The 26,533-nt window shown below is 58.5% G+C and overlaps 1 protein-coding gene across 4 annotated transcripts in view; it reads right to left on the reverse strand.

Annotated features, from left to right (window-relative positions):
- The window catches only part of SRC (SRC proto-oncogene, non-receptor tyrosine kinase), a 31,300-nt gene extending 13,133 nt beyond the window's left edge, over window positions 1-18,167 (reverse strand). The window contains exons 1-2 of one of the 4 annotated variants that reach the window (XM_030009606.2): window positions 17,937-18,167; window positions 3,435-3,510 (exon numbers count right to left, since the gene is read on the reverse strand). Coding sequence is in view for 2 of the 4 variants with exons in the window: in XM_041122446.1 (XP_040978380.1) it covers window positions 148-183 (36 nt within the window). In the remaining 2 variants the exon portion in view is untranslated. Of the gene's footprint in view, window positions 1-147; window positions 1,407-3,434; window positions 3,511-11,360; window positions 11,374-17,936 lie in introns of those variants that run through there. The other 3 variants (XM_041122448.1, XM_041122446.1, XM_041122447.1) reach the window with 3 other exon arrangements.
- Window positions 18,168-26,533: the final 8,366 nt, after the last annotated feature.

Consider the following 26,533-nt stretch of genomic DNA (forward strand, 5'->3'; position numbering starts at 1 on the left):
TGGCTGTGGGTGCCCCAGGGCCAGGCACCCGCTGTGGGCTGTAGCTCAGCACCCCATACAGCCACATTTCCTTCTACATGAGGGTTTCTACCAGGGCATGGACAGGAGAAGACAAGACCCAGACAAATATTCACGAGTTTGGATTACTCTGACGGCAGAAATTTGGAGAACCCACAGCTGCATCACTCTGCTTGCTCAGGATGGGGATTTAAACGCTGAGGATGTTCCTGTGAAGTCCAAAACATGCAGCGAACAGGAGAAAAGTTTCAGTCAAGAGCTGTTTCAGGCAGTTAGCAGCTAAGGACCAAGGGATCTCCGCTTTATATATAGTCATGCCTTCCTTTCCACTCAAGATCGTGCTCTATAAATACCTTCAAGGTAATGATATAAATGAAGGAAGGGAATTATTTGCAGTCTCCAAAGATGGCAGGATACCCAGCAGTGTCCTGAAGCTATGGAAGGAAATATTTAGGCTAGATCACGCATGGCAGGAGGGAAAAGGGAGGTGGAGACAACCAGGGAGAGTATCTCTGATAAGAAAAAACAGGCAGGGAAGGAACAGAGGAGGCAGCCGCTGCCTGCAGGGTGTGGACCTGGATGCAGCCACCCACAAGGCTTTGCCGAGGGCTCAGCCTCACCCAACAGGTGGTTTTTCTAACCCAGCTTTCGAGAGAAGCTCAGGCCAGGCCTCCACGAGCAGGGCCAGAGCCACAGAGCAGCTCCAGCAGCCTGCACAGCCCCAGTGTCGGTGGGGCAGAGCCCCCCGGCTCCTGCTGCAGGGACGTTTAGGGGTGCCAGGCACAAGCTCTGCTCCCCTCCCAGCTCCCCTCCCCATGGCGAGGGCTTTGCCTGACGATCAGAGCTTATTTTCCAAAAGACCCAACCTCCACCTACTGTTTTCCAGCTCCCAAATTGCACAGAGGACCAGCAGCATCCCCTGTCCCGCTTCCATGCGTGTTTGCTTCAGCTGCAACCGTGCTGGTGGGATCAGACCCTGCCAGGGTTTGGGAATCGGAATAAACTGATTTTTCAGGCTGGGTATGGCTACAGCAGCCGCTCCGGTGGGGAGTGGAGCTGTCCTTCCTCCTACACATGCAGGCGATGAGGAGGGACCAATGCCTCTATCTGCCATGGGACTTGGCCCACACGTCTGTGCCAGGCTTTGGAGACCTTGGCGCAAAGGAAGGTCAAATATAAGCTTTGCACATGCAAATCATCACTGCCGGCAATCCAGAGGCAGATCCCGCGGTGAAGGGGAGGGGGTCTGTCCCGTAAAGAAATGCACTTCTAAAAGCCTGGTGCAGAAGATGCTAAAGCAGAACTGCGGGGGAAAGCAGGACCTTAGAAACGACGAGAAAAAGCCCCCACCGCTAAGGAAAGTGAACCTCCCCGTCCCCCAGCCAGCCCTTTGCTCACCTCTGCCCGGGGCTCCGGCACCCGCTGGCGCTCCCGGGGTGGCAGCGGCAGCGCGGGGAGGAAAGCGGGGGCACGGCGGGGCTGTGACCGCGCGGCTTGTGACTGCCCACGCGACCGTGAGCAAGGGGCGCAGCCGCTCAGAGTTTCCCCTGGAAGCAGCACTTCCCCAGGCAGGAAAACACCCCAGCCGGGGCGGTGGATTTAGCAGCACTTTGGGGAGACGAGCGTCCCCCGAGCGCACCCTGTGGGGCTGCCAGCCTGGGTCGGCAACTGATATATCAGCGTGCTGAGAAAAATCAGAGCGTAAAATACTCAATATGCCTAGAGATTAGCCGGGAGCAGAGCACAGAAAGGGGAGGTTGGAACCCCCAGGCACTTCCCCGATGTCCCCAAAGCAGGAGGGGTCCTCGCCTTCACACCCGTTAGCCTGCGGGCACAGGACGTGTGTCTTCCAGGCATGTTCCAGCCAGCGACACCGTGGACCGTGAGTTCACCGCTCCTTGCGCGGTGCTTTTGGGGAGGGAGAGCTCTCCAAACACACATCACGAGCTCCCAGCTTGCGCCTGGGTGCTAACGCTCTTTGGCAAGGGCTTTGCTGGGTCTGCACTGCTCTGATGGGGCCCAATCCAGCCATCAGGGCTTTGGCTGCAGGAGCTGAAGATGGGAGAGGAAGAGGAGGAGGAGGAGGAGGCACAAGCCCATGGTCCTCTGAGGAAGGGGCTGCAGAGCAGTGAGGCCCACTCCAAGCTCTCCTATTGCAAACAGCTTTGCACCTAAACACCTGCACACGCTTGCTTCGATTTGGCTAGTGCAAAATGTAGGCTGGCAACCCCAAAACATGCCCAGAGGCGCTGGCAGCCTCGCACTATCCCCACTCCAAGCCCCAGGTAACTCAGCCAACATGACCATGTGGCTTTAGCTCTGTGGCCACCCTGGGGGGGACATTCCCCACCTGCCCCCAGGGAGGAAAAGGGAGCCCGAGAAATCCCCTACCACCCCACATCACTGCCTCGGCAGCCGGTGAGGAAAGGGTGCAGATTCCCCTGGGAGGATGCAGGGGGTTGTGCAAGAGCCAGGCAGAGGAGTTATTAATGATGGCAGGAATGTGCTGTGCGCTCGGGTCTCCAGGAGAAGAGGGGCCACGCACCAGCACTGCCGACACGGAGAGACCCCCCTGCCTCTGGCAGAGCCGGCGACAAAACCCCCCCGGAGCCAAGGGGCAGAGAAGGAAGCGGGTGAACCCACTGCCTGGCCATGACAGCACCCAGCACACCCCAGCAGCATTGCTGGGAGCTGTGGGACAGCACACAGCTAGATTACAAAAAATACCCACCACCAGCAGCTATGCTGTATTTATCTCTAACGGACGGTATTTCTGCTCAGAGCCACCAGTGTCCAGCCAGGGCAGCCCAGCTGATGCCCAGTGGAATATTTCCCTGCTCCTGTGCTTTTCCCAGCCAACAGCACGGGGATGGGGGGGGGGCTCAGCACCACTCCCCGTCCCGGCCGGTCCCTCAGCTTTTGGCAGGGCTTCCCCCCTCCAAGGCTTGTGCGGCAGCGGCAGGCTGGAGTGCGGCCAGCATTCCCGGTGCTCGCCTCCGACTGATGCGAGGCGGCGTACGGAGGCAGCTTTCCTGCGGCGGGGATTAGCACCCCGGGCACGTCGCAGCCTGCAGGAACTCCCCTGCTTTCCGCTCCGGGGGGCTCAGCGCCGGCGGCAAATCGCAAACCACCACGGTTCCGAGTTGCGAGGCCTCAGCTCTGCCCCCGTGGGCCGGCCACGCCGTGGGGAGCACCAGGGGGTGGGAAGGACAAAGGGAATGTTCTGCCTTTTGCTCTTGCACCCAGCACCCTACCCACCCATGGATGCTCAAGGGCCAAATCCAGCTGTTGCAGAGCACCCGGTACCCCAGATCTGAGCCCCCCCAGGGGGTTGGGAGGTTTTCCCTTCTCCCAGGCAGGTTCAATCAGCAAAGCAGCCTGGTCCCCCCTTTCCAGGGTTGTCGGAGATGCCTTACCAGCGCTTTCCGGCTACGGCCTCGCTGCGGGGTGGGGAGGGGCCGCCGGCGAAGTCAGCTCAGCTCCCGCCGCAGCCTGCGAGACAGAAGGGACGTCAGCACCCGCGGCAGCCGCCGCCGTCGTCCCCGCACCCCGCCGCCCTCTCCCCCCCGTGCCACGGTCCGGTGCCCAGGGCTGCCGCTGCCTTCCTCCTCCTCCTCGCCATCCCTCCAGCGCGGGGCCAGCAGCTCACACTCGCTCGCTCTGATCTCTCATGTGTGAAGAGGGGACGATTCTCTGCTCCACTTCATCAAACCCACCCGGGGATGGGAGAGGAGGTGGCTGGAGCCACCCCGAGTGATGTCCCAGGGTGAGAGGGGAGTGCAAGGCACCCCCAGCCTGCCAAGGGATTTTTTGGGGGGGAAGCAAAGCTGGTTCCTCCGGATACACCAGCGTTTCCAGCCCTGCCGCTCCATCTCTGGACAGCTGGGACTGGTGGCAGGGAGGGTTGGCCACCAACCGGGGACCTTGTCCCCAGGGATGAGTCACCTTCTCCATCCCCAACAGCACAGATGTGCTACAGCATGAACCACGCACAAGGACCGGGAGCACCTTGTGCTGCTCAAGCCCTGACTCAGCTAGAAAAGCACAGTTTGGCCAAATTTTTCAAAAGGGACAGTTTCCTGTCACAAGTGTGTGTGATGGGGGGATATTTGTCAGCAGCAGAGGCTCAAGGCAGAGCTTGAGGTCAAAAGCGGAGCAGGGCAGGGCCCCGCAGAGCTGGGGCAGTCACTCACCTGGCTCTGCCACCCCCTTCCAGCCCCCAGATTCTGCAGGAATTGCCCCTTCTCCCCCGCTCCATACTGAAAAAGAAATCTCTCTCCAGCCAGCTCTGCTCACCCGGTCCCAGGCAGAGGCTTCAGCTACAACCGAGGGGCTTCAGCTTGCCCAGCACAGAAGGGATTGAGGCCCCGCAGCACCCCCAGCTTCATGGCCCTGAGCAGCATCCCAACAGGCTCCTGTCTTGCTCCAAGGCTGGAGCCCAGGTTTCACATCTCATCCAGGGGGAATATCCCAGACTGACGGGGACAGGGCGGGCAGGTTTTTGCTGCCCTGCCATCTAACTGCTGGGAGCAAGGCTGGAAGAGAGACCAGCCGCAGCCTCCTGCCTTTAAGCAAGGACCATCAGCCACAAAGGCGTAGCGAGGAGAGGGCCCATACAGAGACGGCAGCAAAGAAGAAATCACTGCTGCTCCCCCAGCACTGCCGGCTGCCATCGCAGCCTCTGCTGCCCCAGCTGCCCCGATCCACTCAGCCTGTGCATTACCTGGATCATGGCATGTGGCCCCACGGTATGCACACCAGGCTTGTTACGTTGCAAATGCCACGGCGTGATAGTGGAGACCACTGAGCAAACCTCCGTGGGGTCAGCGTAATGCCAGGCAGCCACCCCGTGTCCCTCTCGCTGGGTGGGCACCTGGGGCAGTGGCTGCCAGGTAGAGGATGTGCCACACCACAGCTTTATTTTGATGGTCTCCCCCTTCCCCCTGCTAAAAAGTTTTGTCACTATTTTTAGTGCATTTGATTAGGATAATAAGCAGCAGCTGATTGACAGCTCTTTAAGACTTTGAATGGTTTGTAATTTGTACTTGACTAATATTCACTAGCAATAATTGCACAGCAGGATGGAAGGTGGGGGAAGCTGCAGTCTCAACTCCAGGCTGCAGCACATACAAATAAGGCTGCGCCGCGTACACACGTGGTGCCCATGTCCCCGCCGCCCGTGCACGCTGTGCTGCTTGGGCTCCCGGGCACACGCTGTGGAGGCCATGGCCATGTTTAGACAAAAAAGGACCAAAAAAGCCACCAGGGAAACCCAAATATGCCTCAGCCTGGGGTCAGCCACGAGCTGGGGCGGTGAGGTGCAAGGTCCTCCGAAGGAGAAGGGAAGGTCCCTGCACAGCTGCCAGGCGGATGGATGCACTTGCATCCCTCACGCTCCCAGGTCTGGGTATTTGGTGGCTGAAAGTGGCTGCTGTGGCAGCAGCCCCGCACAGCCCGGCACAGCCCTGCCGCCCGTTTGGCAGCGGGGCTGCGTTCCTAACCAGCGTAGCGCTGGCTCGACCATGGCCAGGCTCAGGCAACCGGCCAGCACTGCCATCCCCACACGTCTCTGTGTGCTGCCGGGTTCTGCATTCAGGGTCTTCCCGGCCCCCCATTCCACCCCCCAGGCCATGGCTGGGCTGAGCCGCAGCCGGAGGAGAGAGTGCCAGGGCTGAGCCCAGCCACGCACCCTGCCCGGGGCAGAGGCCGCAGCAAGGAGAGAGCCCCAGCAAGAGGCCACCCCCACCCTCCCCTCTCCAAAAGCAATTATAAATGAAGCACACTCAGCTGCACAACTCAGCTCGGATCAGATCACGGCACACGAGACAGCGGCGTCCCCGTCCTCCCCCGCCGGCACTGGAAATGCCGCCTGACCTGCCCAGCATCCCCGCTCCTCTGACACCCGCATCCCCAGGGCTTCTCTCCCCTCCACCCCCAAATTGACTGGCAAGTTGGGATGGAGGAAAAGGCTCGATCCTCTGCCCTACCTCCCCACGGCAGAGATGCCCTTGGAAGGAGAACAGCGAGGGGAACCACAGCTCTCCGGAGGTCCCGCTCTGGCTGTTTTCCGTTGTGTCCGGATCGCTCAAGGATACAATGGCCGTGGTAACGCCAGGCTGATAGCGGGTTGGCGGCGGAGGGGGAAGCGATCTTATCTTCTTTTCAAAGACACTAACAAAAGACACTGATTGGGAGCAGACAAAACACAGCAGTACGGCTTCTGCGAGGCAGAAGCAGAAACCTTGGGAAATGCCGTGACAGGCTGGGGCCCAACACCAGACACCGAGCCTTGGGGAGGGAGACATCTCCGGCAAAACAGGCTCCGTCCTTGGGGCTGCTAAGGAGCCGGGTGGGTGCTGAGCAGCACCGCCGGCAGACGGGATGGGGCGGGTGCTGGGGGAGAGGTGGGCGAGGGGCCAGGGACACCAGTGCCCACCCGCTGCCTGAGCGAGCCGAGCCGCCTCCCCGACTCGCAAAGCCCCAGCGAGATTAATAATGGCAACTGTCTCACGCCAGACTGAAAAATGAAGCACGCGGGACGGCGGGCGAGACAAAGCAGCCTCGCGGCACCCAGCCCACGGCAGCAGGCAGCGGGGATGGGAAGGAGCAGAGAGCGGCGATCCCAAACCCACCCCGACCCGCTCCATCCCCCTTTGCACGCAACCGACCCTCTCCCAGCAGGACCGGGGTCCAGCCGGGCCAGATCCACGCAGGCCAAAACAGAAGCCGCCTACGAGTTGTGCCATTAAAAACACAGATCCCAGGTTGGAGGCAGGCAGGCAGCCAAGAGCCAAAGGGCACTTCGCCATCCCCCTGCGCAGGCAGCACGAAGAGGCGGCAGGGCTGACCGCCCCGATCGCAGCACCCAGACAGGGGGTCGGTGCCGCGGCACCGCGCCGCGGGGAGACGGTGGCTGCTGCGCCAGGGACGATGAATTGCTGCTTGGCCGGCGCTGCCGTAACCGCTGCGAGGGTGGTACCCGAACAGCCAGCGCCCCGGCACCCCGTTCCCCTTCCTGCATCACCCCCTGCTCCCTCCCTGCATTTTGGTTAGAAACGCAGCCCCGGACACGCTCTCACAGCATTTTCCCCTTTGGTCCCAGGGGATGCTACCGAAGTTTTGCCTTCTCCCATGGCAAGCATCAAGGCTGGGGGCCAGCGAAGAGCAGCACAGCCCCCGGTGCTTTGGGGAAAGCCTTTCTGCCCCAGCTCAGCCCACCATCCCCTCCTGCCACATGAATACAGCAGGTCACCATGTCCCCCATAGAAAAAGCAATTCCTGTCCCCTGTCCCATGTCATTGGGCTTTGCTCGGTACAAAGGGGCAACACAGGGGCACATCTCTGCCCGGCTGGGACCAGCCCTGCCGCAATGAGTCTGAAGGGCTGGTAAAAAGGGGGAGCTGCTCCCCCAGCCCTGCAAACCAGGGTTTGATGCTGTAGATCCTCTCCCTGCCCGCCTGACGCAGTGAGGGCACGCCTGGGTTGTGCCTCCAGCCCTTCTCCTCCACAAGGACGCTTGTTTCTCGCCTGCACTGATTCCTAAAGCAGAAGGAGAGATGCAGAGATGCTCACTTCATCTCTCGGCTCCAATTCGGGGACCAGGGAAGCCGTGGGCAGGTGCCCCTGATGCCCCCCCAGGACCCCCACTTTGCCCAGCAACTTTATGTCAAAGGCAGCTGAGTTAAGGCACCCCAGCCCTCCTCTGCTTCCTCTGGCTGATGGAAAACTCGCCCAGATGAAAGGAATTGCTGGTGGAGGAGAGGGGAGGGCAGCACGGCTGCTGTGCGGGGGCCCGGCTACACACTCCCCACATATGTAAGTCCCAGCCCCTCCCATCTGACCCTGTCAACTCCCGTTAAATTTAAAACCATCTTAATTAAAGCTCCACAGCCCAAGCTAGCAGGGGCCAGTGGGTCACAAAAGGGGAAAGGATAATTAAATCAACCATCCAAATTCACCCCCCCTCAAGCACGGGTGAGAGTCACAGTCAGGAGCAATGCAAAATGCCTCCAAAAAGACATGTCAAAACAGGGAGTTTAAAAGACCAAAACAAACCCCTGAGAAGCACAAAAGCAAGTTCGAGATGTTTACCTGGCCAAGAAACTGGGAAACGCCAAATACACACACAGGGAGCCGTACAGGGAGCTCGAGCTCTCCCCACTGTCACAGGGCCGGCCCCTCGACACACAGATTTTGGCTTGCCAGGGAGATGGGCAGAGGATCTGCCAACACCAGCGGCTGCACACAGCTGCAGGCAGTGCCCCCTCGCTACCCCTGCAGCACCCCGAAACCGGGCGAGGGCAGGGGCAGCCCAACAGTGGGCAGAGCAAGCACCATCTTGCGTAAGGCTGGCAAGAAAAAGTCACGAGCCTTATCTCCCCGAAATAATGCAACCGGCTGCCTGGAGTGAGCGGGACGTGTGGCAAGTTATGCTTGCTGGTGCTGAGCTGCCCAGTGCTTGGTTTTAAGCCTTCTTCTCCCCCAACGGGTGGGAGAAGGGAAGGTGGCCATTGCCATGCCGTGTCACATCCCCATCACAGCACCGCAGCAGACCTGGGTACCGATGGGGCCACGTCTTCAGATGCCCCAGCGTGCGGATGCGGGCAGCCTGGGCTGACCCACCGCGATGCTCACCCACGGCCCCACACACCAGGTCCTTGGGAGCCGGCAAAGCTGTGCACACTCAAAGTTTCCTCCAAGGCAGCGGGTTTTTAATGTCCATCACCGAGTGGCGCGGACGGCTCCGGAGGGAGCTGGCAGCTGCCTTTCCTGACTGGCACGCCACCGAGCAAAGCTTGTGGGAGCTCCTGGCACACCACTCCTCAGCATCACACACCGAGCCGTGCTGTGCGGTGGGTGCTGGGAGCTGCAGCCCCTTGCAAAGGGCTGCATGGCGAGCCGCTGCTACGATAAGGGAGTGTGAGCAGCCAGCGGTGCCCCACCACCCCTTTCCACCCCTGTGCAGCAACAAAGCCATCCCAAAAATCAGGGCTCCCACAGCTCTGCCAGCCCCATGCCCTGGTCCAAAGGAGAACCCCTGGGTTCAGGGCGCTGCTAGGAAGTGTTTGGGCTCAGGGAGGAAATGAAAGTCGATTCAAGGCTCCTGGAGCCCCCGCTGTCTCCTGCTATCCATGCATGAGCACTCTGGGAGAGCTCTGGGACAGGCGGAGAACAAACACACAGGTCCTGCAAACCCAGCCCGAGTCTGCTGCTTGCACACACAGAGGAAAGGGGAGCCACAGAGGAGTGAGGAGCACCTCGCTTCCCGGCCAGCACGCATCCCCCGTCCCTTTCTGCACTGCAAGGGCATCCTGGCAATGAGAGATGGGAAAAAAAGCTGTCACACCACAAGGGTGGTCCAGCACAGGAACAGGGGCTGGAGAGGCGGTGGGATCTCCAGCAGGAGATGCTCAAAGCTGGTTGGGTGCTGTGCAGCCTGACCTCACTGGCACTGATCTGGGCCAGAGCAGGGATGCCTACCAGTGCCTCCCAGCCCGACTCAGCCTGTGCTTCCAGCATTCCCACCAGGACACCAGCCAAAGCCAGGAATTGCCCAACCAGCCCCAGTAAATGCTTTCCAAAGGCACACAAAGCCTTTGGCCTGCATTAACCTGAAGCTGGCTTCTCCCAGGCAGGTGATGAGGGCACCACTCTCCTGCCAAGACCAGGAGAAGAAAACAGAAAGGAAATGCTTCCAAGGGCGGGAGTGCCTGCGGGGCCGGGGAGCACCGATGTCAAGCCAGGCCAGCACTAGGAGCCAGAGCTCCTATCCACCAGGACTTTCTGCAGCCATGGGGTTATGCTTCCCCAAAACAGCCCTCTAGCTCAGCACTGGGGGTTCAATGCCCCCCAAAATGTACATTTTTAATACTAGCCCTCAGGTATGCTGGCATCCATGCACTCCCACCACCCGCCACCTAATTCCCCAGTTTCCCATGCCCCCCATCACATCAACACCATTCCCATCCTCCTCCAGGTGAAGCACCAGGACGAGGGACTGGGCGGCCCCGCTGCAGGGGGTGACGGAGACGCGGTGACACAAGCTAGCCTCTTGAGGAGGAGGGAAGATTTCTGTTCCCCATTTCTGCAGCGCCTCTCCCAGCATGGCCAGCCTCAGGCTTCGGGAAACAAGAGTTTGCTTCTGCTTTCTGGAAGGGGACATCTGCCCCGGGTGCTCTCTGGGGATGGCCGTGCCGCAGCACCCAGCCCACCCTGTGCCCAGCTCCTGGGGAAGGGGCAGGTGGCAGCGAGAGGCTGATGTGACTCACGGGTGGCTCAGATCCGGCCGAAACGGTGGTGCCACCTGCGCGTGCCTCGGCTCGAGGGCTGCCGCACCCGACAGCACCCGACAGCGCGGCAGCCATTTCACCCCTGGGCAAGGATGGCAGAGCAGGCAGGCGGCAAACCCCCAGGGCAGGGGGAGGGAAGGGGGCAAGGAACACGCAGGAGGCAGAAAAGCTCCGGATCTGAGCAAGTTACAACCACCCCTGGCCACGCTGGCGTCACTGCTAAAACATTTCCACTTTCAGAGAAACCAGCCCATCCAGTCCAGCGAGGAGAGGAGCTCCCTGGGGCTCCACCGGCCCTCCGGGGCTGGAGCTGCAGCCCCACCGGCCCTGCAAAGGGGTCCTGCGGGACCCCCATGGCAGGAAACCTTCCAGCAACCCTCCTGACATGGAATAGGAACTGAAACACTTGCTGGTAAAAAAGGGAAAATGCAGGGAGGGTATTTGCACCCTCAACACAAACCCCGTGGGGCGAGGCATCGCCCCGCTCCCGGCCGGGAGCCACAGGGGCTTGGCAGGACACATGCAGGGTTCACTGCAACAGGAGGGTGTGAAGGAGAAGCCAAGCAGAGACCAAGGGTCCTCCATCACCGATTTCCAACACTTCCCACTTTGCAGACCCCTGAGCAGTTCGAAACAAATAAGCAGGATCCCACACAGCAAATTTATGCTGATTATTGGCTTATTTTCCCGGGTTACTTTGGGACTCTGGGGCATTCACCTGACACAAGCTATGTGCTCTGGGGAACCATGGGGCCACCAGCCCTAACGCGCACATGCTATAGGCGCAGTGGGCGGCTGCGGGTCAAGGCTGGGTGACCAGGATCAGCCTCCAGCAATGCACGCTCAACTCCTGCTTTCACCTCCGCGGGCACGGATGGGACCGGGAGCAGCTCCCACAGCAATGGGCACAGCCCAGGACCGTGGCTCTGATCGCAGCACCGTCAGACCCCACGCCAAAGCGTGCCCGGAGAGCCTGGACGTTGCTGGTGGCAGAGCCCGGGGAGATGCTGGTCCCCACAGCCACTCCCATCTGCACCACCAAAACAAAGCAACTCGCTCAGGATGCGTCAGAGGAAGCAACGAGGGAGGGTCTCGAGGAGCAAACGGAGAAGATCAGCCAGCGCCGGACAGCATTTCCATAGCCAAAAAGCCGCGTCAGATTCCCCAGCCGCTCCTGGGGTGAGCGCGATGCTCAGCAGCTCCACTGGAGCCGCCGGGAGAGGAGCCGGCTGGGAGGTGCAGCTATGGTGCTCACTATAAACAGCCCGAGCAGATGAAAAACAAAGAAAAACGCTGAGCTGGTGTCTTTTATCCCTGCCTCTCCTGGAGGGGAGAGCCGGGCTCCGCACACCTCCCGGCCCTGCACCGCTCACTGCAGCGGTGGTGGGGATCTGAGACGCGCTACAGGCGAGGTGGATGGGACCAGCCCTGAGCTGCCGACACCAGCCAGTGGTGTGGCACGAGCTGCTCCTGGACCTTGCACCCTCCCATGGCATCTCTCCAGCCCTTGCTCGTGCTGCTCTTCCTACCCAAAATAACCACCCCGAGCTGGAGCTGCCCCCCTCCCTGCCCTCGGGCAGAGCCTGCAGGGACAGGATGAAGGGACGAAGTGCATCTCCTCTGCTTTCCATAACCTGTGGATCATGGTGGCTTCGGCACAGCCCACCCAGACCACGGCACGAGAGCTATCCCCGTCCCCTAAGTACCAAGAAGGGCTCAGATTAGTGTATGTACACACACGTGCATGCACACACACGTGCATGCACATCCACACACGGCTGTGCACGTGAGCAGGCAGCCGGGGTGGGCAGGCAGCTCCCTGCAGCTGCCCCCACATGCTGCTCTTCTTGCCCGGCCCCAGCCACACACACCGGTCCCAGCACCATGAGCCTTTCCACCCCACGCACTTCCAAACTCAACTGCCCGTGATGTTGGAGCATGAAACTCATTGTGGTCGCAGTGACTTTTGCAGCTACATACACACCCTTCCTCATCCCACGACACCCTCCTGGCCCGGCGCAGCAGGGTGCTCACCGGCAGCTCCCCCTCCGCCGTGCCGAGGCTTCCCGATCCTTTCCCTGGCACAGCAGGGCCCTGCCAACACTTGCCTGATGGGGGAGGGAAGGAAAGGGCCCGGCCAAGCAGGGAGCGACTCTGACAGCCTTTTCGTGTTGGTTTTTATTTTTTGCAGAAGTCGCCAAGCGCACACTTCCGCCCCCGGAGCATCCAGAGCCCGGGATGGCACTGCCCGATCCCGCTGCCACCAGCACCGGCTGCAGCCTGGCGGCACCCCAAAACCACCAAGCTGTGAGGGCTGGTTTCGGCCGGGGAAGTCGGTGCCCAGCTGGGCCACGGTCTGGGGAGGAAGTCCTCGAAAACACTATCTGACAGGCTGTAACCGAGTGGGTGAGGAAGGTGATGGTGCTTCATGGAGATCAAATTATATTTGCCCTGCCTAAGGAAGAGATTTGCCCACGGTGCAGGCACGGTGCAGGGCAGTGCAGCTGAGGTGAGGGAGGGGCGGGAGAGGGGGAAACTGAGGCACACGCCCGGTGTAAAGCCTCACCAACCTCCGACAGCAGCTTCCCAGGCGCTCCTGGGGGAAACTGCGGCATGCAATGCTCCTTACCAGGTGCAGAAGCAAGGTGGAGCAGTGAAACCCAGACACAGTGCTGCAACCCCAAACTCCTGCTAAAGCGTGCCCCAAGGTGAGATATTTTTAGGATCAATTTAGCACTGACCCAACCCCATCACGCTGCCCCCAAACTGGGGCACGGCCTGGGAAGGGGGACGCTGTGTGGGAAAGGGGGCACATGCCTCCGGACAGGCTGGACTTGTTAACTCAAGGTGGAGGGGGCAATGGCAGCAGTGGGCTTTTACCCTCATTGCCCGGGTTTTTGCTGGCCGAGATTGCCAAACACGGTCGGGAAGGATGGGAGCAGCCACGCCGGGCGGAAGCTATTTTTGCAGCACGCAGTCAGGTTTTCCTCCATCCATCCAGCCCTAACGCAGCGGGCTCAGGGCCAGCCGAAACCTCACGGTCACGGGAGCGAGACCAAAACAGGTCAAGCATGGGACGGGGCTGGGAAACTCAGGGCCAGCCTCTGAGACTTGCAGCGTGGGGAAGGAAGCGCAGCACAGCCCGAGTCACAAGTGTCCCCGCGTCACACGTGGGCAGAGGCACTGACCCAGCAAGGCTGCTCGCCCTCTGCTGCGGACCCCAAAACCATCCCGGTGCCCTCCTGGCGTGGGGGCCCACGCGTGCCAGGCTGCACGCCTTGCCCAAACCTCCACCAGTTCCCTGGCTGCGAGGCGAGGGCAGGCTCACTAGGCACATGCCCCATTTCTTATATTTTTGCCTTAAACGACCAGGGGGTTCTGTTCCCCAAATTCCTCCAGACGAGCCCGCGGATCCCGCACACCAGCCTACAGATATTTCGGATGCTGCATCTCCACCGAGACCACCTGGAGCCAAGGGGCTTGGGCAAATTTCTTTAAAGTCCGAATTAAAATCAATGACCTGCCCACCCTTTGCCCAGCGGCCAATACCCCATGGCAGCCCTGCCAGCCCCCAGCCCTCACAAACACCTCCCCGCTCCGCAGCGAGGGCAGCCAGGAGATCCGTAGCCTGCAGGGAAGTCAGTGCAAGACGCAGATTTGCAGGTCCTGGTTCCTGGCCCAGGTTCAAACCACATTTGTTCCTGAAATCTGTTTCAGGGCTTTATTTTCAAAGCATGCATGTGCAGAGGCATGTGCAAAGCAGCACTGGTTCCCGCTGCAGCCGGCGCCGAGGTCGCCTGTGCCAACACGGGGCCAAGTCGGGGGCCTGGGTGCACCCGAGCACCGACTGCAGCCCACACTGACGTAGCCATGCTCAGCCAATTAATTCTTTTTTTTCCCCCCCTCCTAAGCACACAATATACGGGACTATCTCAAAGCTTGCTGCCCATTTAAAAGATGAAGGACCAAAGGCATTATTACTTTTCTGAGGCCCGCTTTAAAATAGCCCCGCGACACACTGCACATTTTTTGCTGATGGGCGGAAACTTCAGCAAGACGCGAGCCCAGGGGAGTTAGTCCGCACCACCCGCAGCTACAGGCAGTCAAAAAGAGGAGTTTGGACTGGAAACAGCTACAATCCCTGCTCCTGTCCCAGTAACAGCCATGCAAGGATGGTTATTTCCATCCAGAGGTTCAAGCTGCTCTCTGGGCATCGGATTAAAGGGATCTCTCCTGCACGGAGCAGCACAGGCCACGGGGACATGCCACTGTCTGCCGAGGCTGTTTCCCGTGGCTGATGGGATGCACACTGGACGTGTCTGCAGGCGGACTCCGGGGTGAGATGTGGAGCGCTGCGGAAGCGAGCTCAGATGGGAAATTGTGCCGAGAGATAAAGGAACAAGTTGGAAACCGAGCTGTAAAATAGACAGTACAGGAAACAATAGCACTTCAGATAGGCTTTCAAATTTCCCCCAGCGATGCCAGGAGTACGGCGCTTTGTCCCAGTGATGCTCAGGGTTTTTCTCCCCCCCCCTTAGACACAGTGGGAGGAGGCGCAGACTGTTTGTTCACTCCTACCTTTTCTCTTTCAAAGATGTTACAGGCATTTGCTGGTCCTTAAAATGAGAGGTTACAGACCAAGTCCTTCAGGTCTCATTAGATAAGAGTTTTAGCTCTGTGATGACTTCAAAGGCCAGGCGTGATCCTGGCACCAGTAGCAGGGAGAAGCAGACAGGATTTTGGAGGCACAGCAGCCCCACGGTTCACCCCCTCCTCACCTCAGTGAGCCCAGCGAAACAGCTCTGCTTCCCGGGAGCTGCCCACACTGCTAAAGGCCATCCCCGCCTCGGGACTGCTGATGTCCCCTCCGTGCCACCAAGGCAGCAAAGGAGCCTGTTGTCTCCGCAGCAGAGCCTCTGCGTAGGTCAGTCACCATGAACTGCAGCCCTCTCTTCGTCTCACCCCCCAGCTCCCTGGCCGGGGGCTGGGACAGCCCTTTCTGCCTCCCCACGTACCTCTATGATTTTCCATCACTCAGGCACAAAGTCATTAAAGGGCAGAGCTATCGTTAGGGCATCTCCATCACACAGGGAGCACTGCAAGGCCACTAACGATCGAGACAGGGAACATTGGACTTCCCTTAGCTGCTGCTGCGCCAGCCCATAAATAAACCCGTCTCCAAAAAAAAAAAAAAAAAAAAAAAAAAAAAGAAAATCACTGGGTTGCGTTTTGGCAAAGCCACCGAGGCAAGGTGTTTGGAAGAGCCTCTGCCCTGCTGCTCCCGGGTCAAAGCTTGGAACCGGGAACCAACCCTCGATCTTTCAAGCAAAGGTGCCCTTCTCTGACAAACGAGCATTAACTGGCTAATGATTACAGAGATGCGGCTCCCCGGGGAGCCAGCACACGAGCCTCCTCTCAGAGACACTGAATGGCCAAGGTTTTGCTATGGGCCAGATCCTGAGCCAGCACGAAGTGGCGCAGAACAGCTGGCTTAGCGCAAGGCAGCCCAGGATCAGCCTCTCCGGCTGCAAAGGCGCTGGGAGCAGCCCCACAGTGGAAATAACAAAAAGGATATTGCTTTAAAGTGCAACATTTCTGATGTCCCCCTGCATGTCCCCATCCTCACGCCTCCCCAGAGAGCCCTGCCAGCCCCTCACCCTTGTTTGACCAACACATGATGCATGGGGGGCCCGGGCGCATGTTGAGCCACCGGGTGCTGAGGGGGGTCTCCAAGCCCGGCAGGGACGGACAGCTTCCGTCATTAACGGCTGGACCTCGGGAGGGTTTGTCATGACTCGGCTCTCCTACCCGTGCACCGGTCACTGCCGGCAGCGGGCATCTCCTCGGCTGAGAGGAGAGGGACAAAGCCCTCCAGCTCCCTCCTGCCGTACACCTACTCCTCGGGAGCACCAGCCAGGCAGGGGGATGAAAAAAAAAAAAAACCAAGTCTTTTGTTGCCACCTTCCCACAGCTCAGTTTGCATACAGCACTGCTGGGTATGTGCTGTCCTTTCCCTGTCCCCGCTGCACAGGCAGTGCCGGCCCCAGGCAGGAGCTCGCCCCAGGAACCCCCTGGGCTCTGCACCCTCCACTGCCCCCAGCTCCTAATGCCACAGGCAGTGGGACCTGTCCTGGCGGGCCCCCCGGCTGCACTGAGCAGCCACATCATGTCCCTTCCTTTGCATTGCTCCTAGGGACCCAAGAGGACAAGTGAGCCAGTGGCACACACAGGATAGCACAAGCCGGTCACCTACAACCTTTATTGCTGCTCACCAGCACTGCGACCAGGACCAGGACCAGGACTGGGACTGGAACCAGAATCACAGTCACCTCCTGGCCCCAAGTCCAGGGGGCTGAGCCCTGGCACACCACAGCAGCCGCCCGGGCGAGGAAGGGCCGGGGGAGGAGTGCGCTGTGCAGGGCCAGCAAAACGCGGGGAGATGCGGCAGATCCCCACTTATTTCCAGCGGGTCTCGCAGGAGGCTGCGCAGCTGCCCGAGGTGATGCTCGGTACCAGCCTGGACCGCGCCAGGGTCAGCGCCACGAGATGCCACCCCCACTCCAGTCCCCGTCCCCAGCACACACAGTCCTGTGCGGTGGGCCCCATCCCCGCAGGCTGCCCCCCGTGCCCGTCCCAAATGGCACCAGGATGCAGCGCAGCCTGCCCGAGCTCCCGCACAGCCCCCCGGACAGCGAGCAGGGATAAAAGACCATCCCCACCCCAGCGTGGCTCAGGGCAAAACCCACGACGCTCTTCCGTGGCACTGGGGGCCGTGACAGGGACGGTGGGGACAGGCCAGTACCACCGCTCGCAGCCATACATGGGGGTTGGATCGCCCAGGCTGTGATGGGGGAACGAACTTCCCGGCTGGATAAAGCCTTTCATCAGGCAACCCGGGGCTCTGCAGCCCCCCGGCAGGCTGGAGCCAGGCAGCCCCGGCGAGGGGCACAGTGAGGAGCCCGGCCGGCCACAGCTCTCCAGGCCCACCGGGGCTGGACACAAGCCCCAGAATTACCGGTGAGCAAACACGACAAGGGAAGCGGGATCAGGAGACATCAAAGCAGGGGGGCGATGAATATTTCATGTCCTGGCCTACATACAGCCCGGCTCTCCCCGCCCTGTGCTCCCGGGGGTCCCCCACAGCCCCTGATCACAACAAAGGGGAGTTGCAGGCAGGCGGTGCCGCCCCGCCGGACCCCACGGCCGCCCCGCCGGACCCTCAGCATCCCCGGCTGGGGCCATATCTGCCCCGCTAGACAGTGGCATCCCCAGCCAGACCCACAGCTGACCCACCAGAGCATGTGCACCCGCCGCTGGACCCACAGCCGCCCCACCGAAACCCATAGCCAGACCGCGACCATCCCCCGCCGGGACCCACAGCCAGCTCACTGGACTGCGGGCATCCCCCGCTGCCGGACCCACAGCTGCCCCACCGGAGCCTGGGCATCCTCGGCTGGACCCAAACTGCCGGCGTCCCCGATCGGACCCACAACCGGCTCTCCCCGACCGCGAGCATTCCCCCCGCCGGACCCCCCACACCCGGACCCCGGCCATCCCCTCGCCGAACCCCCACAGCCGGACCCCGGCCATCCCCCCGCCGGACCCCCACAGCCGCCGCCGCCCGCTCACCTCCCGCCTGTGCGCGCAGCGGGGCCGGCCCCGCCGCTCGCCTCCAGCGCTCGGCCCCGGCTTTGTCTCCGCGCCGGGGGCGCGGCCGCCGCCCCCCGCCGCCCCCGCCGCCGCCGCCGCCGCCGCGCTGGGTGCCCGCACCGGGCCGAGCCGCGCCGGGCGCTCAGGGCTGCGCCGCCGGCAGCAGCAGCAGCAGCATCGCGCAGCGCCGCGGATCCGGCGCGCTGCTGCCTCGCCCGCCCCCGCTCACCCCTTCTCCGGGGCGGGGGGGGGGGGGGGGGGGCAACCCAGGGGAGGGGAAAAGGAAAAAAAAGAAAAAAAAAAAAAAGAGGAATATGGCAGCAAACCGGAAACGGCGGATGGGGGAAAAAAGCAGCAGCCCCTCCCCTCCGTGGGGTTTGTTGGTTTTTTTTTTTTTAAGGGAGAAGGCTCCGGCCAGCCGGGCTCCGCGGGGCGCGCAGCGGGCGAGGGGCCGCCCCCGCCGCGGGCTCTGCCGGCGCACCCCGGCCCGCGGCGGAGGGAACCGCCTGGTCGCGCCGGGGACACGCGTGGGAGCGGCAGCCTGGGTCCTCTGTGCGCGTCGCCCTGCGCGGCCCCGCGAGTGAGGGGCTGGGGGGGCGGGGGGTGCTCTGGGCTCCCCGCGGCGCTGGGGTTCTCCCACCCGAGCCCGGCGCTCCTCACCCCGGCGGGCTGCGTTGTTGTGTTTACCTGGAAGCCAGAGCTGGGAACAGACGCGAGAAGTGATTTGCAGAGGGTTAAAACCCGGCTGGGTTGGGGTTTGCTTTATTGAACAGTTCTAACACACGGCAGACGGCAGGGAGAAACGCTCTTTTGTCAGATTCTGCACTTGAATCTGTGCAGAATCTGTCCCAGGAGGGACACCTTGCCGTCCCAGGGGGCTGCAATCCACATTGCCCCATCTCTGAAGTCAGAAGGAGGCAAAACTTAAGCGTTGAGAAAAGCAGAGAAAGATAAACCACGTCCTGGACCTCCCTGGGGAACCCGGGGTAGCTGTGAGGCCCTTTGGAGGCAGCGCTGGCACGCAAAGGTGGCTGTGCCCCGCTGGGGCATCTGCCCCGGCTTTGGGTTAATACACCCCCAGGTCGCCCCTGCAGCCGGTGCCAGGCTCCGAAACGAGACGGCACGGAGCTGTGGGTGTTCCTGGGGTGCCCAGTCCCCGGCTGGCGGCATCACCCTGTGCAGGGCCAGGTGAGGTGCGGGTCCCCCCGAGTCCCGCTCGGGCAGGTGGGCACACGGGGACCGTTCCAGCCGTCCCTCCCCTCGCTTCCCAGCACCTTCCCCTTCCAGCGCCGGGAGGAGGTGGAAAATGCCCAGCTTTCCCCTGGCACAGAGCAGTGCTGGGGCTCAGGGCTCAGCCGGGCACACTGACGCCTGCCCTGAGCCCGTCAGGGCTGCCCGACCAGCTCAGCGGCGCTGGCAGCCCTCCCACCTCCCCCGTTGGCGATCCACTACGGTGTTCCCTGTCACTTTATCCTCCAGGAAGAACTGGAGTGAAGCAGCCCGCTCCTTTAAACCCCCATTTAGCTGGTTTATGAGGCACGCTTGGCTGCTGGCTGGCTCCAGTGACCCCTGGGCTGTATTTCCACAGCAGCACTGCCTCCATCATTCCCTGCCCACCCCTCTCACCAACCCTTGCAGCCACTCCACAGGAATTTCTGAAAACTCCATTACTCTAAGAAAGACCTGACACTTCAGAAACAATTTGGGAAGTTAAGAAGTTTCAGAGAACTATGTGGCGGAGATTTTCTTTCTGTTTCCCACCCCCCCCCGCCTTGTTCTTTTGAGTTATTAAAAAAATATTTCCCATGACACTGGCAAAGGCCAGCGAATCCATGAGTCACCAGGAACAAGGAGTCACGCACACACCGATCCATCACCCCTGGCCAGCACATCGCGGAGGGGCCCTTCCCTGGGAGGAGCCGCCCGCTGATAAGGTCCCTGCAGCCGGGCTGAGCCCGGCAGGGCCGTGGCTTTCCCTCCTGCCTCTCAGCTCCCTCCCAGGGCTGGGAGAGGGTGGCCGGGCTCCCCACACACCAGTGGGGTGGCTGGTGCTGGAGAGCAGCTGGGCTGGGGGTAGGAGCCCTGCTTGCTCCTTGCCGGAGCATCAAACTGCAGCCCGGTTTGTACTGAGGCTTTTTTGGGGTGTTAATTCATAGCCACCACCCCTATCCGCTATCCGGCTGGCGTGGGGATGTGTAGGGAGGGATTCCTCGGCCTAACCTCGATGTGGGATTAAGGAATTAACTGCGTGGCGTGGGGCAGCCCCGGGGTACCGCTCTGCTCGCTTATACGTTAATACTTAGGTCATACTGTAGGGCAAAGAGTGGGGCACGTCGATGCCTGGGGTCCCCCACGCCTTCGCCCCACTGTGCCTGCACAGGGACACGGGGACGCTCCCCTCTCCTTCCTGATCCCGGGAGCACACGCTCCTGCAGTCCCGGAGCAGGCGTGAGCAGCTGCTGGAGGGGAGAATGCCCTGGGGGAGCAGGGACCCGGCCCCAGCCCCGGGTGAGCTGGTTAGGATGACTCAGCCTCTACTGGATCCAGACCCAAATCTAAGATGCAATTATGACTTATAAATATTTGAATTTTGTTTTCCTCTTTTGCAATCAACTCCATTTCTACAGGCTGTCCTACAATCGTAGTTTTCATCTCTGGCGGTGCTGGCCCGTTGCTGGAAGGCAAACAGCAAAGGCACTGTGCCTTTTTACACGCCAGACCAACTCCACGACATAATCTCTTCTTCGAAGAAGATGCCAATGTGCAAATTTAAAATGGCAAATAGATACTCTCAAAAACCAGCCTCTTATCTTTTGGGCTCGGATTCAGGAATGTGCCCTCACAGGACTCTGACATTAAACATGCAGTGCTGGCGATAATGCGATTTAAGACCATTTAAGTTTAAGCAACCCAGCACACCTCAGTGCGTCCCTGGCTCAGCCGTGAGCTCCTGAGCCTGACGGACACCCCCCAGCCACCCGCTTCCCCTTCCCTCCTGCCCCACTCCAAGTATCTATCTTTAAACAGTCTAATCCACATACTTTTTTTTTTACCCAACTAGGGATTTCAGTCTCTTCCCTGAAACTTATTTTCTTGAGATGATTCTTTCTCTTCACTTTTAAATAGCACTGATAAAACCCACCCTGGGAAGAGGAAGAGGGTTACTGAAAACCAGGTAGTTTCAAATTAAAAAAAGTAGCACTGAGTATTTATGGTAACTCAGTTATTACCGCACATCTCAAAATGATATTCTAACAAGAAATCAAGACGTGCTCAGGTATTTCTGTGCTTTCTTGCTGACCTTTACATGAGTTTCATCAGGAAAAAGAAGAATGAGAGTTATGACAGCCAGAGCGCTGTCACGATCATGAGTAAGTACGTACGTGGCTCCTTCCCCCTCCAGGTGTGCAGATCAAACTGCTCCAGGGGGCTCCTGAAATCTTCCTGCGAAATAAGAGGGTGCTTTTTGGGTCCAGTAATTGACCCGAATCCTGACCTCTCCAACGTAGCTGTGGATTTACAACAAAACATCTATTCATCTCCAGCCAGATTTATTTTTAAGCATCCCCTTGGCAAGTGTGAATAAGTTTTGTCTAATGGATTCTGTTCCTGAGGCTAGTTGCATTTTGTTCACTGCAAATTCCAAATATATTTGCACAAATTATTACTATTAATAATATAATGGTTGTGTTTGAGATGCTGGACAGACGCAGAAGCAGCCACAGCTCTTGCCCTGAGATTTTACGATCATTGAGCTTTACAGCCCTGCAAATAGCGAGCGTGTGATGGCAAATGATCGGCACCACCAGCCCCGTCAGGGAAGCTGCAGTTATGAGCTCACGAGCTGATTTACTAAGGGGGATTGACCAGAATAACTCCCGCAGTACGAGCCATTCGGCCATATTTCATGGCACAAATGCTAATTCTGGCCATTTGCTCCCGCACTCAGCAACAGGGCTGCAGGAGCTGAACGGCAAACGCCAGCGTCCCACAGGTTGTAGAATAGGAAGGGCCAGCTGAGAAGTCACCAGGAGGACTCAGGACAGCTCAGGCCCCGGTCGTGTCCCTCAGTGCGGTGACAATCTGCTGTGCAAAAGGGGCCCTTAACCCCAGCACCGAGGTGGCCCCAGCCAGGAAGTGTCACTGCAAAATTCCCTGGGGGAAAGGACCAGGGGGGGGGGGGGGGGGGGGGGGGAACCACTGAGTTGGTGATGTGCAAATGTTTGATAAGGAGGCACCAAGTTCAACAGCTGTGGGGGGAAATTATCTGCATGTTCAATAGAGGCACAACATTTCCCATTTCCGTCAGGTTTCTGACTGATAAAATACGATGTTTTGATACAATCTGAATTACGTATCTTGGAATAGCTCATTCGGGCAAAAATCCGACACCTCTGCTTCTTGCCTCAGCTCAGCAGAAAAGCCGCACACAAAATGCTAGCATTTCCCAGCGGTGGAAATTCTGCTTTTTGGCCAGTCTCAGTATCAATAGAAAAGAGCGGTTCAGAAAAGCCCAAGGAAACTTGTCCAGATGAGATTTATACCCCTTGTTCTGGCTTGCTTTGCTAACAGAGCAGCAGAGGCATGGCTGGCTAGTGCAAAGCTCTGGTAGCCACAGCCAGGCAACCCTGCCCTGGGGGCTGTGGCGTTCCCTCGGCAGCAGAGGACTCCCAGGCAGCCTCCCTGCCAGCACCCGGCTGCTTACCGGCCCGCAAGCGGCTGCAGCCTGCGCCAAGCGGAGCCGGAGCAGACACAAGGGTGTTTCCCCTTAATCATCCAGTCTTGGTCCTTCGAGCGAGGGATGGGCTAAGGAGGCCAAAGTCTGAATCTGAAAAATTTAAACCATATGACATTTGGATCCATGCTCAGTTTGAAGTGAGCTAAGTAAGGGGGGAGGTAGGGAGCAGAAATGGTTGCAGCTTCTGCCCTTCTCTCAAAAACTGCTCCCCCTGCGATTCTCTTCACCACAGAGGTCTGATGCTTGGGAACATCTGCTTCAGCCACCCAAAGGAGCCACCGCAGCATCACAAGTAGCGCTCCGTGGGGACCACAGCCACGAGGATCCTCTCCCACACAGACCCCAGCAGCCACGGTCCAGCTGTCCACTACAGCATGGGGCCACCCAGCACACGCCGATGTGCAAGAGCTGCCCTCGGGGAGCCAGAGGGACATAACCCTACAAGCCCCATGCCAGCAGCACGGCTCCAGCACGGCTCCTGCCTGTGCTGCCGGAGCGGAGGCACAAATAACAGCAGGAAGCGTCTGGAACTGGTTCCCTAAGCGGAGGGAGCGGCTTTGCTGTGTGAGAGCTCGCGGGTGCCTGTCGTACTCTGGACTTTGGCTTCTGGCGAGGTCAATTTGCAAGCTTGGGATGGCTTTTGCAGAAGCAGTGGCCAAAGGGAAGGCAGTAGGAACTAGCCTTGGAGCCAGGGACACCTGGGTTGTAGCCTCAGCTTGGGCAAAATATAAGACGTCTCAGGCCAGAGCTGATGTCTTCCGTGGCCCCAGTCCATGAACTGGGACTGGCTGAACTTGATGCTTACAGGGATGGCACCTCAGATGCTCGGACAGCCTTCTGGCAAGAAACAAGGGGATCTCCAGAGTGCCGGTTTCACAAATAAGGAATGCTGCATTTAGCATGTAAATAGGACTGCATGGTGCTAGGGACACAGGTCCTCGTCTAGAACTGAAGACAGGAAGAATCAACCCCCTCCACCCACACCATCCCCCATTTGGGAGCTGAGTTCTTCAAGCGCGACGAGAGACATCAACCAGGCAACAGCTGTTTTTAAAAAGCAAAGATGTGATCCAAAGCAGGTTTACCTTGTACCTACCAGCCAAAAATGCTGGACTTGAGCCACGGAGGAACCTGTCAGCCTCTCTGCTCCAACCACCTGCTCTACGTCGCTGTGGTCCTCGGTGGGACTGCGGTTTCCCGGTGCGTGGCTGCTCATGACTCCAGCAAAGCAGGGTGCAAGGAGCATCAAAGCCACACCGGCGCCTCCAGGCACTAAATGAAACCAGGGAAGCTGGGAGGAGAGAAGTGAGCACTGTGAGAGGTTGGGGATTGCACAAGACAAATCTGTGTGTGCTGGTGAGGAGCAAGATCTGAATGGGTGGTGTGGAGCACGCACAGCACTGTAGCGCTCACTTATCACAAGAGCTCGGAAGCGTAATATTTGATCGTTTTAACTCCTCATGGCTCAGGGGTAGGCTGATGTGGATGGCACAGCTTCCTGGGTATATGTGGGGCTCCCAAGGTGGAGAGCTGTCCTTCCCCAGCAGTTACATCTGCTGGTTGAAAAAATCATCAGGGAAGAGAAACATGCTGATGGGGCTGATCACAAGGGGACATCCATCCTGGATGGTTCTCTACGTATTTTTTTCTGTATCAGTCCTTGTAACAGCAAGTGATACCCACAGTCTGTCACTGACAGGTAAAATCTGGCTGCAAGGACAGAAGAGTTGCAACGGACATGAGTCTACAGGGTGGAAGCAACAAGAGGGGGTATGGGGGTGAATCACAGTGGGTGAATTGGGAAGAATCAACATGAAATGGGAAAATTCGCTGAATTTCAAGGGAGAGTCAGGAAGATAAGTTCATTGCTCTGCAATTGCCAAGCAAGAGACATTTAGACCAGCTACTGCACACTGGCCTGAGTACCAAAAGCCAGAAAACGCCCCCACAAACAACCGCTCAAAAGCCACAAACTACCAGAGGAGAAGAGCAGGACCTTGGACCTGTAGTAACTGCCAATTTAAGAAGAAGCACAAACATTGATTACAGCCCATGTCTCTTGCCAGAGAGAAAGAGTATGCTCCCCAGCCGAATCATCCCTTCTGGTTGGATGAGGAAGAGGAGGAGGGTCAGATCCCTTCCCAATGCCAAAGCTGGCAATCAACCTAATCATCAAACAAGCAGCCATGCTCTGTACTCCAGCACTCTCCATTCATCATCCCATTTTCTCGCTATAGTCAGTCTCTGATGCCTCATGAGATTAATAAACAAACAACTAAATCAATACAGTCATCTCGATCCCCGCAGGCCACAGACTGTGAACAACATAACTTCTGCCTGAAAGAAGTATCAGTGTGTAAGAGAGGCTCCCAAGAGAGAAGTCCAGCACCCCAGCTCTCAGCTGTCCAAAAATTCACACACATACACAGGGGAACAGTTCAGCAGTGCCCTGGGAAACAGAGATACTGAGCAGGTCCTCTCCTCCTACAGCTTCCTCATTTTCTCCTCGAGCACCATCACATGCAGCCTTGACCCTCCCTGAAATCCAAATGCTGAAGGAATATTTTCACATTCTTCATGACAGGCTGGGAAATAATCTTAGCTTATTGACTCGACAAGGGGGCTGCTCTGCAAACATCAGTCCTCTTCAAAGATGGCCTCGGGCTCTTCAGTTCCTGTCAGTAGGGAACCTCACCAGAATCTCTCTGAAGCTGAGGGAAGTGTGTGTATGAGAATGAAAGTAAATTAGGTCTGAACAAGATTAACAGGGATTTAATTGAACTATGTGAACTGGAACTCCAGTCACGAGCTACTTATTAGCCTGTCTCAAGGGATTGTGCTGCTTGCACTGGAGGAGCACAAGGATGCATTGTGAGCGTGGGACAGCTCAAGGGGACGGCGATGGCCACAGCTCGAGATGAGCGTGGCCGGAGAGGCAGAGCTGCCTGAACATGATCAAAAACGAAGCAAGGAATTCTCAACTCCCAGCCGTGTTTCTTCAGAGCTGAGGCTTGGCCTGTTGAAGGAAAGGAATTTCATAACAAATATTCGTAACAAACCCAGCTCTCAGCCCAGCTCCTGGCCTTTGGGTGGCAGAGCAAGGTGCTGTTCACGGAGGTGCTGCCTACTGGCTGGTATCTGGAGGCAGACCTTTGAAAAACTCCCCTTCAATAAAAGTGAGTTAATGAGGTCTTCAGCTCTCTTTGGGATGTTAATTGCTAAACGGCCTGGAGAAAAGTGCTTGGGAATTAAAGGAGTCACCACACCAGTCCACTCGTTTTGGTTTTCTGGTGAGGGAACCAACAGACGCATGCCAGAGCTTGGCTACCACGCCTGTCTTAACCAAGCCAAGAAGAGCCACCAGACAGCTCCACGCTCCAGCCCTGTAAACCTGAGCTACAATCACACATTGAGGGGCTACTGAAAATTCCTATTACCAGTCTACTGAATCCCCATCTAATCCTCTGCTCATATTATTAACAAATGATGCCTTTATTATTGCTACCTTCATGGGGGCTCTTGGTGCCAAAATCTCTCATGAGAGGCAAATTAATTTAGTCATCGCGCTATTTCCTCCTTCCTTCTAGGAAGGTGAAGCTGTACTGGGAGATAGTTTGCTACTTCCAAGTCAAACACAGATATGCGCATGCCTGACAGTATTAACTAACCAATTTCTCAGATTAAAGGATCTGAAAGGCTTTCCCTTAATGGATCATTTTTATGAATAGGTTATTTATGTCCCTGTGTTCCTATAGTCTTAAGAGTTCTGGCAACTTTCACAATGATTGCATGGAAAGAGGCAGCACAACTTCAAAAAGAGATTTCTTTTTAAACAAAG

The sequence above is a fragment of the Aquila chrysaetos genome, chromosome 3, assembly GCF_900496995.4.
Source record: "Aquila chrysaetos chrysaetos chromosome 3, bAquChr1.4, whole genome shotgun sequence".
Taxonomy (NCBI): domain Eukaryota; kingdom Metazoa; phylum Chordata; class Aves; order Accipitriformes; family Accipitridae; genus Aquila; species Aquila chrysaetos.